The sequence below is a fragment of the Rattus norvegicus genome, chromosome X (assembly GCF_021556685.1).
Source record: "Rattus norvegicus strain SHRSP/BbbUtx chromosome X, alternate assembly SHRSP_T2T, whole genome shotgun sequence".
Classification (NCBI taxonomy): domain Eukaryota; kingdom Metazoa; phylum Chordata; class Mammalia; order Rodentia; family Muridae; genus Rattus; species Rattus norvegicus.
The window spans coordinates 77,714,805-77,732,160 of NC_141554.1; the positions used below are offsets into that span (position 1 = coordinate 77,714,805).

At 40.0% G+C, this 17,356-nt stretch overlaps 1 protein-coding gene and 1 long non-coding RNA gene across 7 annotated transcripts in view; one reads left to right on the top strand and one right to left on the bottom strand.

Annotated features, from left to right (window-relative positions):
• Positions 1–17,304, bottom strand: part of Zdhhc15 (zDHHC palmitoyltransferase 15) — a 136,705-nt gene extending 119,401 nt beyond the window's left edge. Inside the window, exon 1 of one of the 2 annotated variants that reach the window (XR_015646288.1) lies at positions 16,966–17,125. Coding sequence is in view for 1 of the 2 variants with exons in the window: in NM_001039101.1 (NP_001034190.1) it covers positions 16,966–17,101 (136 nt within the window). In the remaining variant the exon portion in view is untranslated. Of the gene's footprint in view, positions 1–16,965 lie in introns of both variants that reach the window. The other variant, NM_001039101.1, reaches the window with a different exon arrangement.
• Positions 16,656–17,356, top strand: part of LOC102555916 (uncharacterized) — a 101,476-nt gene continuing 100,775 nt past the window's right edge. For 4 of the 5 annotated variants that reach the window (XR_015647011.1, XR_015647008.1, XR_015647012.1 and 1 more), the window contains exon 1: positions 16,656–16,828. This is a non-coding gene — a long non-coding RNA (uncharacterized LOC102555916). Of the gene's footprint in view, positions 17,315–17,356 lie in introns of all 5 variants that reach the window. The other variant, XR_015647013.1, reaches the window with a different exon arrangement.

Genomic DNA, 17,356 nt, shown 5'->3' on the forward strand with positions numbered 1-17,356 from the left:
AGAAACCAAGACTACTTGGCATCATCAGAGCCCAGTTCTCTCACCAAAGCAAATACTGGATATACACACACACACTGGAAAAGGAAGATTTATATTTAAAATAACATTTTATGATAATGACGGAGGACTTTAAGAAGGACATAAAGAACTTCCTTAAAGAAATGCAGGAAATGAGAGACACAGCCAGAATACAGCAAATACAGACGCGAATGCCAGCAGCAAACCACTGAACTGAGAGCGGGACCTCCGTTGAAGGAATCAGAGAAAGGACTGGAAGAGCTTGAAGGGGTTCGAGACCCCATATGAACAACAATGCCAACCAACCAGAGCTTCCAGGGACTAAGCCACTATCCAAAGACTATACATGGACTGACCCTGGGCTCCAATCTCATAGGTAGCAATGAATAGCTTAGTAAGAGCACCAGTGGAAGGGGAAGCCCTTGGTCCTGCCAAGACTGAATCCCCAGTAAACTTGATTGTTGGGGGGGAGGGTGGTAATGGGGGGAGGATGGGGAAAGGAACACCCTTACAGAAGGGGAGTAGGAGGGGGGTTGGGGGATGTTGGCTGTGAAACCAGGAAGGGGAATAACAATCAAAATGTAAATAAGAAATACTCAAGTTAATAAAGATGGAAAAAATGTTAAGAATCAATAAAAAAAAGAAATGCAGGAAAACACAAGTAAACAAGTAGAAGTCCTTAAAGAGGAAACACACACACACACACACACACACACACACACACACACACAACCTTAAAGAATTACAGGAAAACATAATCAAACAGGTGAAGGAATTGAACAAAACCATCCAGGATTTAAAAATGGAAATAGAAACAATAAAGAAAGCACAAAGGGAGACAACGCTGGAGATAGAAAACTTAGGAAAGAGATCAGAAGTCATAGATACAAGCATCAACAACAGAATACGAGACATAGAAGAGAGAATCTCAGGGGCAGATGATACGATAGAAAACACTGACAGAACTGTCAAAGATAATGTAAAACAGAAAAAGCTCCTAATCTAAAACATCCAGGAAATCCAGGATAAAATAAGAAGATCAAACCTAAGGATAATAGGTATAGAAGAGAGTGAAGACTCCCAACTTAAAGGGCCTTAAAGGGCCAGTAAATATCTTCAACAAAATTATAGAAGAAAACTTCCCTAACCTAAAGAAAGAGGTGCCCATAACCATACAAGAAGCCTACAGAACTCCAAATAGATTGGACCAGAAAAGAAACTCCTCCCGTCACATAATAGTCAAAACACAAAATACACAAAACAAAGAAAGAATATTAAAAGCAATAAGGGAAAAAGGTCAAGTGACATATAAAGACAGACCTATAAGAATTACACCAGACTTCTCACCAAAGACTATGAAAGCCAGAAGATCCTGGGCAGATGTCATACAGACCCTAAGAGAACACAAATGCCAGCCCAGGCTATGTTATAGCCAACAAAATTCTCAATTACCATAGATGGGCACTGGGGAAAATTTCCTGAACAAAACAACAATGGCTTATGCTCTAAGATCAAGAATCGACAAATGGGATCTCATAAAACAGCAAAGCTTCTGTAAGGCAAAGGACACTGTGGTTAGGACAAAACGGCAACCAACAGATTGGGAAAAGATCTTTACCAATCCTACAACAGATAGAGGCCTTATATCCAAAATATACAAAGAACTCAAGAAGTTAGACCGCAGGGAAACAAATAACCCTATTAAAAAATGGGGTTCAGAGCTAAACAAAGAATTCACAGCTGAGGAATGCTGAATGGCTGAGAAACACCTAAAGAAATGTTCAACATCTTTAGTCATAAGGGAAATGCAAATCAAAACAACCCTGAAATTTCACCTCACACCAGTGAGAATGGCTAAGATCAAAAACTCAGGTGACAGCAGATGCTGGCGAGGATGTGGAGAAAGAGGAACACTCCTCCATTGTTGGTGGGATTGCAGACTGCTACAACCATTCTGGAAATCAGTCTGGAGGATCCTCAGAAAATTGGACATTGAACTGCCTGAGGATCCAGCTATACCTCTCTTGGGCATATACCCAAAAGATGCCCCAACATATAAAAAAGACACGTGCTCCACTATGTTCATCGCAGCCTTATTTATAATAGCCAGAAGCTGGAAAGAACCCAGATGCCCTTCAACAGAGGAATGGATACAGAAAATGTGGTACATCTACACAATGGAATATTACTCAGCTATCAAAAACAATGACTTTATGAAATTCATAGACAAATGGTTGGAACTGGAAAATATCATCCTGAGTGAGGCAACCCAGACATAAAAAAGACATGGTATGTAATCATTGATAAGTGGATATTAGCCCCAAAGCTCATAATGTCCACAGTTCGTCCCATAGACCATATGGAGCTTAGGAGGAAGGAATGCCAAGGTGTGGATACTTCAGTCCTGCATCAATGGGGAGACCAGGATGACTGAGGGAGGAGGAAGGAGATGGAAGACTGGGAGGGAAAGAGGAGGGGGAGGAAATAAGGGTGGCAGTATAAGGTACTAGAGGGTAAGGGAGTGAGGTATAGAGGGTCAAGAAATAGAATAAAAATGTGTAGCAGGATGGATGAGGAACTGGATCCCAGATGCTAGGGAAGCAAAGATGCTTCTAGGACCCAACAGGGATGACTTTAGCAGAAATGAGCAGAGAAGGGGAAGACAGAACCTGGAGACCGCTTCCAGTAGATAGGCATGGACGCAGTTGATAGATGGGCCACCCACTCTTCTCAAAAAAGTTAACCCAGAATTGTTCCTGTGTAAATGAAATGCAGGGGCAAAAAGTGGAGCAGAGTGAAGGAGAAAGGCCATCCAGAGACCACCCCACCTAAGGATCCATCCCAACCCAGAGACACCAAACCCAGTCACTATTGCTGATGCCTAGAAGTGCATGCTGGCAGGAGCCTGATATAGCTGTGTCCTGAGAGGTTCTGCCAGAGCCTGACAAATACAGAGGCGAATGCTCACAGCTAAACACTGAACTGAGAACAGGGCTCCAATGGTGGAGTTAAGAGAAAGGACTGAAGTAGCTGAAGGGGTTTGCAACCCCATAGGAAGAACAACAATATCAACCAACCAGACCCTCAAAGCTCCCAGGGACTAAACCACCAAAGAATATACATAGGACTCATGGCTCCAGCTATATATGTAGCTGAGGATGGCCTTACCTGGCATCAGTGGGAAGAGAGGCCCTTGGTCCTGTGGAGGCTTGATGCCCCAATGTAGGGGATGCTAGAGTGGTGAGGAGGGAGTGTGTGGATGGGTGGGGGAAGCACCCTCATAGATGCAAAGGGGAGGATGGGATGGAGTGTTTGTGGAGGGGAAACCAGGGAGGCAGACAACATTTAAAATGTAAATAGATAAAATACTCAGTAAAAAAGGGAAGAAAACAAAATACCTCCACAGCCAGGCATAATGGCGCATTCCTTTAATCAAACAATAGGGAGGCAGATGCAGGTGGATCTCTGAGTTCGAGGCCAGCCTGGTCTACAGAGCAAGTTTCAGGACAGCCAGGGCTACATAAAGAAACCATGTCTCAAAATAACTGAACACCTAAAAAAACCAACAAAACAAAAACAAAAGACCTGTACATTGAAATGTTTAATATATTAGAAGGTGGATGGATCACCTATATTCATGGATTTTTAGAATTGATTTTGTGAAAAATGACTACTCACTAAAAGGGATCTACAGATTTAAAGCAATCCCCCATGAAAAATCTAAAAAAAAATATTCTGCACAGAACTAGAAAAAAAAATCCTAGAGTTCATATAAATGCAATTTTACTGAGGAGCCAGTAAAATCCTTGGCAGAAAGAGTAATACTGGAGGCATCACAATACCTTAAATTACACTGCAGAAATAAATCTATACTGCTAGCATCATTTTTTTTTACTTTTTAAATTTTATTTATTTACTGTACATCCAAATTGCAGCTCCCCCTCTTCTCCCAGTTTCCCTCTTCACTGCCTTTCCCACACCCCCTATCCCCTTTCTCCTCAGAGAAGGGTCAGCCTCCCATGGATATCGACCCACCTTGGCACATTAAGTTGCAGTAGAACTAGGTGCCTCCTCTCCTATTGAGGATAGACAAGGCAGCCCAGTTAGGGGAAAGGAATCCAAAGGCAGGTAGCAGAGTTAGAGACAGACCCTGCTCCAGTTGTTAGAAGTGAAGACTGTGTGAAGACCAAGCTGCACATCTGCTAAATATTGTGTAGGGGTCCTAGGTCCATCGCATACATGGTCTTTGGTTGGTTATTCAGTCTGTTTGAACCTCTATGGGCCCAAGTTAATCAATTCTGTAGGTTTTCTTGTGATATCCCTGACCTTCTGGCTCCCCCAATTCTTCTTTCCCCTCTTCCATAAGATTCCCTGAGCTCCTAATGTTTGACTGTGGGTCTCTGCATCTCTTTCCATCAGCTGCTGGGTGAAGCCTCTCAGAGGAAAGTTCTGTTAGGCTCCTGTCTGCAAGCATAGAAGAGTATCACTAAATAGTATTAGGGATGGGCTCTTTCTCATGGCATGGGGCTCAAGTTGGCCATTCCCTCAATTTCTGCTCTATCTTTATCCCTGTACATCTTGTGGGTTGAAGGTTTTGTGGGGGGTTGGTATCCCCATCCCTCCATTAGAGGTCTTGCTTGGTTACTGGAGGTAGCTGTTTTAGGTTCCATGTCCCCTACTGCTAGGAGTCTTAGCTAGGGTTACCCTCATAGACTTCTGGGAGTTTCCCTTGTCCTAGGTTTCTAGTTCTTCATAGCAATGCCCCCTCCACCAACCCCAGTTCTCTCAGTTCTCTTTCCCTCTGTTCTTCCCACACTTGATCCCTCCTGTTGCCCTCCCCAATCCCTCTCCTACTCAGTTACCACACTTCATCTACCCCCAATATCTATTTTATTTCTCCTTCTCAGGAAGATTCAAGTATCCTCTTTTAGGTCCTCCTTGCTACTTAGCTTCTCTGTGTGTGTGGATTGCAGCATGGCTATCCTGTTCATTATGACTAAAATCCACTTATAAGTGAGTATATACTATGTCTGTCTTTCTGAGTCTGGGTTACCTCATTCAGGATGTTATTTTCTAACACTACCCATTTGTCTGCCAATTCTACCATGTCCTTGTTTTCAATAGCTGTGTAATACAACTGTTTAAATGTACCACATCATCTTTGCCCATTCTTTGGTTTAGGCACATCTAGGTTCTTTCCAGTTTCTGGCTATTACAAGTAATGCTGCTATGAACATAGTTGAGCAAATATCCTCATGGTACGGTGGAGCATTTTCAGGGTATATGCCTAGGCATAGTATAACTGGGTCTTGAGGTGGAACTATTTTCTGAGAAACCATCAAATTGATTTCCAATTCCAGCAATGAAGGAATGTTTCCCTTGCTCCATATCTTCACCAACATAAGCTGGCATCTTCAATCCACTGGGACTTGAGTTTTGCGCAAGATGATAAATATGGATCTATTTGTATTCTTCTACATGCAGGGATCCAGTTAGACCAACACCATGTGTTGAAGCTGCTTTTCTGCCCCCATTGTATAGTTTTGGCCCCTTTGTCAAAAAAATCTAGTGTCTGTAGGCATATGGGTTCATTCTATTCAATTCTATTAATCAACCTGTCTGTTTTTATGCCGGTACCAAGTAGTTTTTATTACTATTGCTTTGTAGTACAGCTTAAAATCAGAGATGTTGATTCCTCCAGAAGTTCTTTATTGTATATGATTGCTTTTGCTATCTTGGGTTTTCTGTTTGCTTGTTTTTTGTTTGTTTGTTTGTTTTGACTTTGTTTTTTTTCTCATATGAATTTGCAAATTACTCTTTCTATCTCTATAAAGAATTGAGTAGGAATTTTGATGGGGATTGCATTGAATCTGTAGATTGCTTTTGGCAAGATGGCCATTTTTACTATATTAATCCTGCCAATCCATGAGCATGAGAGATCTTTCCATCATCAGAGATCTTCTTCAATTTCTTCTTCAGAGACTTGAAGTTCTTGTCATACAGATCTTTCACTTGCTTGGTTAGAGGTACATCGAGATACTTACATTATTTGTGGTGATTGTGAAGGTGTTATTCCCCCAATTTCTTTCTCAGTCCACTTATAGTTCACATTGAGGAGGGTTACTGATTTTTTTAGTTAATCGCGGCTATCAATTTTTGACAAAGATGTCAAATGTATACTGTAAAAGGATGGCTTCTTCAACAAGTGTTGCTGGGACATGTACAAGAATAAAAATAGATTCCCATTTTTTTACCCTGTTAAAAATCAATTTAAAGTAGATCAAAGCATTAATGTAAGACATGAAAATCTGTAACTGCTACAGGAAAACACTTCAGAATATAAGTATAGGCATGGACAAGGACTTCCTGAAAAGGATTCCAATAGCACATCAAATAATACCAAGAACTGACAGATGGTATTTCATAAAATTAAAAATGTGTATAACAAAGGAAACAATCACCAGAGTGAAGAAACAGTCTACAGAATGAGAGGAAAATATTTTCTAACTATGCATCAGGCCAGAGATTAATATTTAGAATCTATAAAGAACTCAGAAAATTAAACATCAAAAACTGAAAAATCATGCTATCATTAAATGGGTCTGAAAATTTAATATACACAGTTCTCAAACCAAATACAATTGTTGTAGCAAACAGGGCCAGAGTTTCTACCTGGCCTTAAACCAATTAGTTCCCAAATGAAAGACACACTTAGGCCTTAAGCAGCTCAAGAGCTGGGTATCTGCCTACCCTCTATGCTGTTAGAATCTATTTTCCTACCAATAACCCCGAGTTATTACTTACTCTGTTTCATCTGGGCTGCTCTTAGCTACAACTGGGCACCCCTCAGGGCCATACACTCCTAACTCTTAACACATGGCCGCTTCTTCCTCCTCTCCTGCACATTCTTCCTCCTCATGGTTCTCTCCCCTCAAGCCCTCAAAACCTAAACTTCACCTACGTCTCTTCTGTCCAGCTATTGGCTGTTGGCATCTTTATTCACCAACTAGAATTAACTTGGGGGCAGGGTCATAGGGACTAGATGTAGACCCCAGGTCTTGGGGTCTGCACTTAGCATTACAATAGACAGTTAAAGACAAATCCTCAACATACAATGATCAATCAATATTCTCAAAAGTGTTCAAACATTTGAGCCTCCTGGGAAATGAAAATTAAACCACTTTGTGTGTCCATCTGACTCCAGTCAGAATGGTTATCATCAAGGAAATAAATACCAGCAAATGCTTGCAAGGATTCTGGGGAAACATTATTGGTTGGAATATAAGACATTATGGAAATCAGTAAAGAAATTCCTTAAAATGTAGAAATAGAAATCTGAGATGGGAATGTCTATCCTAGTTTACTCAGGCCCAGGCTTGAATAAAATCTGTCTGCTCTACTAATTTCTTTCTTTTGGTTTTCAGGAAAGCAACAGGAAGCAGAAGCTACAGATTTTGGCAACAGCTTTGGTGGGCTTCAGCCAGGACAAGCATCCCAGAAGTTTAGGTGACACAGGCCTTCTGGGTGTCCACAAAGACTGTTTTAGAGAAAGTGATTGAAAAAGCTATCCATCAAGAGTCAGCACTATAGATAAGATCCTGAGGGAATCCTGGCATCTGTCACGACAAGTAGATATCCCAGGAGCTTCCTGTTTCTCTAGGCACAATACTAGCTTCCTGTACTACATCTCAGAAAGAGTGGAGTGGTTTTGTTAATCTGTCTGTCTGTCTGTCTGTCTGTCTGTCTGGAGAATTCATCTATCTACCCTTGCTTGGGCCTCTGCCTTCTAGGATGATTACTTTTCCTAAATATACTCAGGCTTGACACTTTGGGCACTGGTCTCAAGTTTGAGGTTAATTTTTCTTCACGTTTGAGACATTGCTACCATTTGGTCTCTCCTAGGTCACTAAGCACCAATTTGTATGAGGTAAGCCATCCCCATTGTCTATGGCATGAACAGCCATTTTCTTGGTTTTGTGATTACTACTGTCACGGGAGAAAGATTCAGAGAGCAAAAATTCCCAGGAAACTTGTGTTTTCATTTTAATTTGAGTCAATGTTTGGAAGATCTCTATAATAATCTGGGTAAGCATGGGAATAATAAACCTGCCTTGTCCTTTTATGAACCAAGGTGAAATCTGAATTAATATATTCATTCTTATGTGTCATTTCTGCTGTTAGATTTTTTTTTAGCTTTTGAATCTTACTGCACACCAAAATTGCTATGTTTAGCACATCTCACTTAAACAATTTAAGGAAGTGAATTAGACCAGAATCAGAAAGATAAATATTACATTTAATCTCATAGGGAATATCTACATTTAACAGTATATCTATCAATTTATGCCTATATATGACATGAAAATCAAAGGGAGCATTTAAGGAAAAGAAGGGCCCAAGAGAAAAAACAAAGGTAGTAGTAGGACAAAAGAGATACCCAATGTTTCTCTCACATGTAGAATCTAGAGATATATGCATATAGATTACATATGTATATATGCATACACAAGACATGAAAACAGAAAAATTACTTGGACGAGTGGAAGGAGAGCAAAGGGAAGGTGGAATAAGGAAAGCTAATGGAAAACTGAATATGAACAATGTATAAAGATATGTATGCATGAAACGTCACACTGAAACTCAATACTTTGTATACTAACCAAAAATTAATGATTGTAATGTCTAAAAAAATACAACATATAATTCAACATTAGGTATTATCATATTCTTAGGTATATACCTGAAAGAATCTTTGTTGGCATACCATATAGATACTTGTGCATTCGTGTTAAATATAGCATTTTTCATAATAGTCAAAACATGGAATTGGCCTACATGCCTATGAACAGATGAAAAGATAAAGAAAGTGTGATATATATATATATATATATATATATATATATATTTACACATACACACAATGTAGTTTTGTTTAACCATAAAAATTAATGGATTCTGTAATTTGCAGAAAACAATTTAAACAATTTTGCAACTGGAGATTGTGATGTTAGGCAAAATAAACCAGATTCAGGAAGAAAATTAGCACATTCTTTGTTGCCTATGACAACTCTAGAATTAAAAAAAAAAAGATAGCTATAACAAAAGTAGGAAAATCTACATGAAAATAGAAGGGATGTGCATGGGGAGGGAAGAAGGGGTCTAAGGGGATCAAAAGGCAAAGGACGGTGGTGATGGGAGGAAAGGCAAGTATCACACACATGTCATATATATGTCATATATAGATAGATGAAATAAAAGCAGAAGAGGCACTTTTCTGAGCAAGGTAGGGGACAAGCAAGAGGGAGAACCAAAGAGAAAAATGTAGACATGTATGAAGATTTTATAATGAAACTCATATGCTACATAAAACATTTTAAAGAAAGAAAATGAAGGCACATTTTTAAGGAAATGGGAAATAACTTGAATAGTCAATTTGTTTTTAATATTTCCTTTATTTTTTGAGATCATAATTACATCATTTCCTTCTTCCCTTTCCTTACTACAAACCCTCCCAGACACCACATCCTTTGCTCTCTTTCAAATTCATGGTCTCCGTTTTTTATTAATTGTAGTTACACACACACACACACACACACACACACACACACACACACACATGCATATATGTATGTGTGTATTCCTAAATACATAACCTGTTTAGTTTGTATAGATATTTCCCAAATAAGACAAAAAATGGTCGAGTACATAAAATATGTTCAGCATATTTACTCATTTAGGAAATCCAAATCAAGCTACGAAATGACATCATGTTACACTACATCAAGGTAGTCATTTTTTCTAATGGAAAAAGATATCGGTGATGGTGTGGATAAATTTAAACCCTTTATCCTTTATTGTTCGTAGAGAAGCATATGATCAGCCATGTTGAAAAAATAGTTCACAGGTTCCTCAAAAAGTTACTATACAGCTCAATCATTCCCATCCTTCTTTCTGGTATATAAAGAATTATTTCCATATAAATGTTCACAGTAGCATTGCTTGAAACAGAAAAACAAAAACAGAAACAAAAACCAGTAAAACATCCCAAATGTCCTTGAACAGGTGTATGGACAAACTCTGGCAAAGACATAGAATAGAATATCAGTAATCTATTAAAGGAATAGTATACTGTTAGATGCTGCAATGCGGTTGGATCTTGCAAACATAGTGCTAATTAAAAGAATCCAGATACCAGAAAAGCACCTGAAGAAATTCTCAACATCCTTACTCATCAGAGAAATGCAAATCAAAACAACCCTGAGATTTCACCTTAACACCAATCAGAATGGCTAAGATCAAAAACTCAGGTGACAACAGATGCTGTCGAGGATGTGGAGAAAGAAGAACACTCCTCCATTGTTGGTGGGATTGCAAACTGGTACAACCACTCTCGAAATCAGTCTGGTGGTTCCTCAGAAAATTGGACATTGTACTACCTGAGGACCTAGCTATACCTCTCTTGGGCATATACCCAAAAGATGCTCCAACATACAACAAAGACACATGCTCCACTAAATTCATATTAACCTTATTTATAATAGCCAGAAGCTGGAAAGAACCCAGATGTCCTTCAATAGAGGAATGGATACAGAAAATATGGTACATCTACACAATGGAGTACTACTCAGCTATCAAAAACAATGACTTCATGAAATTCATAGGCAAATGGAATTAACTAGAAAATATCACTCCAATTGAGGTAACCCAGTCACAAAAGAACACACGTGGTATGCACTCACTGATAAGTGGATAGTAGCCCAAAAGCTTGGAATACCCAAGATACAATTCACAGACCATATGAAGCTCAAGAAGAAGACCAAAATGTGGATGCATCAGTCCTTTGTAGAAAGGGTAACAAAATACTCACAGGAGGAAATACAGGGACAAAGAGTAGAGCAGAGCCTGAAGAAAATGTCCTTCAGAGACTGCCCTACCAGGGGATCCATCATATATGCAGCCATTAAACCCTGACACTATTGCTGATGCCAAGAATTGCTTGCTGACAGGAGTCTGATGTGACTGTCTCCTGAGAGGCTCTGTCAGAGCCCTACTGATACAGATTAAGATGCTTTCAGTTAACCATCAGACTGAGTATGGGACCCCAATGGAGGAGTTAGAGAAAGGACTGAAGGAGCTGAAGGGGTTTGCAACCCCATAAGAAGAGCTACAATATCAATCAACCAGACACACCCCCCCCAGAGCTCCGAGGACTAAACCAACAACCAAAGAGTATACGAGTGGAGATCCATGGCTCCAGCCCCATATGTATCAGAGGATGGCATTGTATGGCATCAATAGGAGGAGAAGCCCTTGGTCCTGTGAAGGTTCATTTCCCCAGTGTAAGGGAATGCCAGGGTGTTGAAGAGGGAGTGGGTGGATGGGAGGGGGTGCATCCTCATAGAAGGAGGGGGAAGGGGAATGGGAGATGGGGGAACCAGTAAAGGGGATAACATTTGAAATGTAAATACATAAACTATCCAGTTTAATATATATGTATTAAAATATATTAAATAAATATATATTATATTATATATATTATATATTGTATATAATATTATATATTATATAATATATATTAAATATATATATTAAATATATATATATATAGAGAGAGAGAGGATCCAGATACAAAAGTACACACACACACACACACACACACACACAGACACAAACACACACACATTATAGAACAGGCAAATACAGAGCTAGAATATAGATAAGCGGTTGACAGGAACTAGAGTAAAGGTAACAGGGAGCTACTGCTTTCTTTAATATAATATTTTTATTAACTTTTTGAGAATTTCATACATGCATACGAGGTGTTTTGATCACATTTACCTCTTGTACTTTTCCTTAGCTCATCCCAGATATATCCTTACCATTCCCAACTCAATATCATCTTATTAAATGACCCACTGACACTAATTAATGCTATCTATACCATCACTGGTGTGGTGAGAATACCCACTGGGTTGAGGGACTACTGGGTTGGTGCCATATTATTAAACAACATTGGCCTTCTCTCCCCTAGAAGGAGAATTTTTTAATGTCTATGTGGTTTTCTTTTGGTGGGAACAACAATGATTTGGTGACTATATTGAAGTAATGGCTACACAACATTGTAAATGTAGTAAAAAAACTAAATACTTTAAAATTATTGTCTTTCGTTATATAACATTTACCATAATGAAATGGATACTATTACTTTCTTTCTCATTAAAAAAAGTAAAAAAAAAAGCTTTTTTGAGGGATGTAGAATACTTTATATTTTTATTAACATAGTAAGTTGACATCTAACACACTTTTATACTGTGTTATAAACTACAGTTCATGCTTTCCAGCCATGAATATTTAAATGTCATAATAGCAATGCCTGGTGTAGAGTAGGTACTGAGCAAGTATTTGTGGTATGAAGAAACAGTCATACTAGAGAGATGAACACAAAAACAACTGCAATTGAAAGAGATTATGTGACCTGCCCTAGGTCTCTTGGCTTGTAAAAGCAGAATTAGTCTTAAAAATTATAGCTCAACTGATATATCTACAACATGATTCCTGCACCTATGGCCCACATATCATTATAGAAGATGGGGCGGAAAGTTAGAAAGAGCCAGAGAACAGGAAGTTTGCTGTGAGACTGTGTTGTCTAGAAATGTCAGGTTTGCATTCTTATCAAGAAATGCATTCTCTCCTACAAAAGTACCTAAATAAGACCTGAAGGAGGATGACAACAATACATGTGCTAATATGGAAGGCAGAAATCTCCTGGGGCCTCAACCCCAGACAAAGAACTAAAGGCATCTAAAGAATGCTGAGAGCAGAAGTAGTCTTCCCATGGAAGAACTCAACAATTGGTTATCCAATGCCAAGTAGTCATCCCTATAAACCTACATATACAACTATATGATATAGTCTGATCAGGTTGTACTTCTTTGTTTACAAATGTGAGTGTGGCTGTGTGTATATCACAATAATTAAAGAAAAAAGTCACAAATTTGAGACAGAGCAAGGGGATATATGGGAGGTGTTGGAGGGAGGAAAGGGAAAGAGGAAATATTTGATTATTTTATAATCAGAAAATTATAAAAATAAGATATAAGTACAAAAGTATCACCTTTAGTATTAGTTATAGCCTGATATTCGGGAGAGATGAGGTTCTCTTTAGAAAGAAGTTAGCTCTTTAATATTACCTTTTAAGTTATAACAAAACCCTAATTTATTGCTTTTGTTACATTGTTATCAGGTAGGCTTGACTTCCAGCTCTCAGTGCTATACTAAATGTAACCTTAGAAAATTTGCTTCAACTTCTCTGAAATCCAGGTTGTACATTTGTTAAAAGGTTGTACAAACAGGGCCAGCAGTGGGGATCAATGTGTAAGGGCATCTGCCATCAAGTCTTAGGGTCTTTGAGTTCAATCCCAGAACTCTTATGTAGAAGGGAAGAAGCAATTCCCATGCTTCCTCTGACTTCCACATCATGTGAACATGAGGAGGCACATCTCTCCAAACATATCTCTCTCTCTCTCTCTCTCTCTCTCTCTCTCTCTCTCTCTCTGTCTCTCTCTCTCTCTCTCTCTCTCACACACACACACACACACACACACACACACACACACACACACACACACAACCTTAGAAAACATCTAAGATTGTAAAGTAAAGATGAGATCATAAAATGGGAGAGCCAGAAACTGAAGTCAAGACCACTTATTTTACTGATTTTTATTTTTTGAGATAGGTTCTGCCTATAATAAAGAGGTTCGTTTTGAACTCCTAGGCTCAAGTGACCCTCTTCTCTCAGATTCTCAAGTGTTGAGACTATAGGTATTATGTAACTTTACTGGGCTTAGCTTAGTTAAAAAAAGAATGTTAAAAAAAACTCTGTCCAAGCAAAATAAAATATATTTTCAGGTTATACTGGTCCTGTGGTTCACCAGTTTTGACCTCTGTGCTAGTTGAGAGGAAGCAGCATGTTATAATAACCTGAACAGAAGGTCCATAATTCCTGTGTTACCATCTAAGTTTAACTATTTACCAGCTCTATAATCTCAGATAAACTATGTAATCAGTCCATTTCTTTCAACTGGGCATAAGAAATCCAAAGTTTCCTAGCAGCTTTCAGCATGGCATGACTAAGAACCCATGGAAAGCTAATTATGTGCATGGTGATTGATTTTTTTCTGTATGGGGTTTGGTGGGATGTGAGACAAGGTTTTATGTAGCCCAGCCTGGCTTCAAACGTTCTATGTAGCTGAGACTGGCCTTGAACTCCTGATCGTATTGACTCTACTCCACAAGTACTCGGACAAATGTGTATCACCACACCTGATACTTTGTCTTACCTCAGTTTGTTGACTCGGTTTACATATCTGGATAGTGGGGATAATAATGGTACCTACATTATAGAGCTCTGAGGATTAAATGAGGTGATATATAGACTGTTAATATAACTGCAGTAGTGAGAACACTTTTTTTTGACACAACGTAAGCACTATATAAGAATTACCTATCATCATTACTGATTTTTAACCTGACTTCTTGTTGAGCTCATGTTTGACAGTCCTAAATGACTTTGAAGGTAGCTTGCTAGTGTTTACAATGTGGCACTGTTCCTGGGAGCAATGTACACACCATCACAATGGAGCTGAACTTTTGATCCCTTAGTTAATCATTTAAAAAAAGACAGAGTGGTAAGGTCTGAGAGCAGGAGAACTTCCCAGTCAAGGGAATGCACCTTAAAAGCAGACACAGATGAAGAAAAGAAAAACAGCCTAAATGTCTATCCATGAAGGCAACAAACAATGCTTATTGCTAAAAGCCTTTTCTGTATTTTCCATAACATACTTAAGAAGGCCAGAAAAAAAGGCCAAACTTTGATCTATAGAGTTGACTAGAAGGAATTCTTATATTGGAAAAACACAGTTACTTTACTTGACCTAAATTTGTGTAGGGGTAAAGTATAGTTTTTTTTTCAAAAATGTAAGAGAAAGGGTTTATAAGTGTAGTTGGGTCCTGGGGCTGAAAAGTAGCACTCTAGCAGTAATTTTGAAGTGAGACGTTGTGATATGAGGAAACAAATGAAGCATAGGAAGGCAGCTTTGAGGAGATGTTTGATGAAATGGTATGAACTCTAGTGGGGTAGCAATGAATACTCTGCATTGAATGGACAGGGGAGACTGCAGGTCACAAGTATAAGGGTTACTGATGGCACTTCAGCACTGAAGTGATAAAGGCATTCATGGGATCTCATGTGAAAAGATATGGGGATTCTTCAATAGACCATGAGAAATTTCTGTTGAGAGGAGACAGCATATGTTATGAAAACTAATTTGAGTTTATGAGAATGGTAGAAGGTCATATGTAATAGACAGGGGACTGGAAGTGTATGAAAATCTGTGTGTGGGGGTAAACAGAAGAAAAAGTTGGGCTTTGTGTTGTGAAATACTGTAGAATTCTGAGGTTGAAAGCACAGAGCATATGATAGGAACCAGATTATAAATAAGGAGAGAGTAAGTGATCCCTGGTGTTATAGGACAGGGCATAAGGAAAGTTCAGCATCATTAAAGGGGTGATCTAAGAAAAAACAACAAAAAAGTATATCTCCATAGGAAAGGGCAAAAAACTACACACTTCAGCCAGAAAGAACTGGATTTTCCAGGCTTAAGAAGGCAGGGGACAAGTGCAACCCTAAAGGAAACAATGAGAAGCACCAGACTGATAGTGACAGGATGTGGTGTGGACAGTGGGAAACACTGGAGGGGGTGGAGACTGCTTCTCAGTAAAGATAGGTAAAGATTAGACAAGTAGTGGCTCTTCAGTGGAATATGGTAAGGATTGCGGGGACTCTGAAGTGTAAAGAAAACATTCTAGTAGGAGATTATAGTGGATGGGACATGATCATACTATGACAAAGTGGGGTCACTAGTGAGATGGGTAAGAAAATAATGTGGGCCTTCTAATGAGAAGTTGAATGCTTTACAAAAAGGAAAGGGAAGGGGCTGGACCCCAGTGTGGTACAATTTGGAGCTCTAATATGAGAAGAAAGTGTTGTATAGAACCCCCGCACCACAAAAAGAGCTCTGAAAATGAGGAAAGACTACAGGTAAGGAAAGGGGAAAACTTATTGTGTGAAATGTGAGATAGAACAGAACAGAGTGTGGAGTCATAAGAAGACAAACATGGAGCACTCTCTCTCTCTCTCTCTCTCTCACTGTGTGTGTGTGTGTGTGTGTGTGTGTGTGTGTGTGTGTACTGCATGTCTGCATGTGCGCACACACATGCTAGCACTCTTGGATCTCAGGGAAAGGGTGAAGGGCTTAGTTAGCCCTGTGTAAAAAGTGAGAACAGAATGTTCTGATGTGAGAGGCTCATAAGTGGGTGGAGATGTGAAACCTCTCAGCTTGTGTTTGAGGGTTGCAGAGACAAAGTATGGATCTCAATGTGGAGAAGAGGTGAGATAATAGGAGAGTACAGGAATTATTTTTGGATTCCTATTAGGGAATCCCTAGTATGAAAGAAACCAGAGTAGGAGGGGAAAATGGTGGGGCCCTTAGTTGGATACTTTGGTGGAGCGGGCACTTTAAGGGTATGGTGCTTCCTCAATTGGTTGGGTGGGTTCAGAAGGTGGTTTTCCAGGCAGTACAGCTTAAGTGGTTATCCTGTACGTGTGGGGGAGGGAGGTTCCTAGTAGGAAGAACCAAGGAATTATTGAGGGTAGGGCAAAGAAATAGGAAAACCCAGAGGAGAGGAGATGGCGACGTGGTGGGACCCTCGTGGGACGGCGCATGAAAGATATTGTGAGAAGCCCAAGGTTGGAAACTGGGAGTTTTTCAGGGCGCGAAAGGAAAAGCCGCAGGGTGAGGGCTGAGCGCACTGGGGACATTGGTATGAAGGATAGGGCAGGAGCTGGAGCTTATTTCCCCAGTTTATGTGGCCAGCCCCACTTACCCAGGCAGAGTTCAAAGACGTAGGCATAGTAGGACCAGAGAACGACGAGGACAATAACGAGCACTGGCACCCAGGACAGTACCCGGCGGCAGCACCGCAACCCCCCAGACAGAGCCATCTTCCAGCCCCGCCGCATCTTCGGCTCGAAGATCGACCAAGCAGGCCTGCTGGCGCCGGCCGGGAACTGCTTGGGCGGCGGCTGGGAGGCGGGAAGGCGCGCTGTGCGGCGCTCCACTGTTTAGCCTGGCGGGAAATCGTCCTCGAGCCGCTGCCACCTGTGGGGCTGCGCTGCCCAGCGCGCCCACTCTGGCACAGTAGGCGTGGGTCCCACCTTCAGGATCTGGCTGAGGTGGGGCAGAATGTGATAGCCAGGCTGTCCAGGCCCACAGAG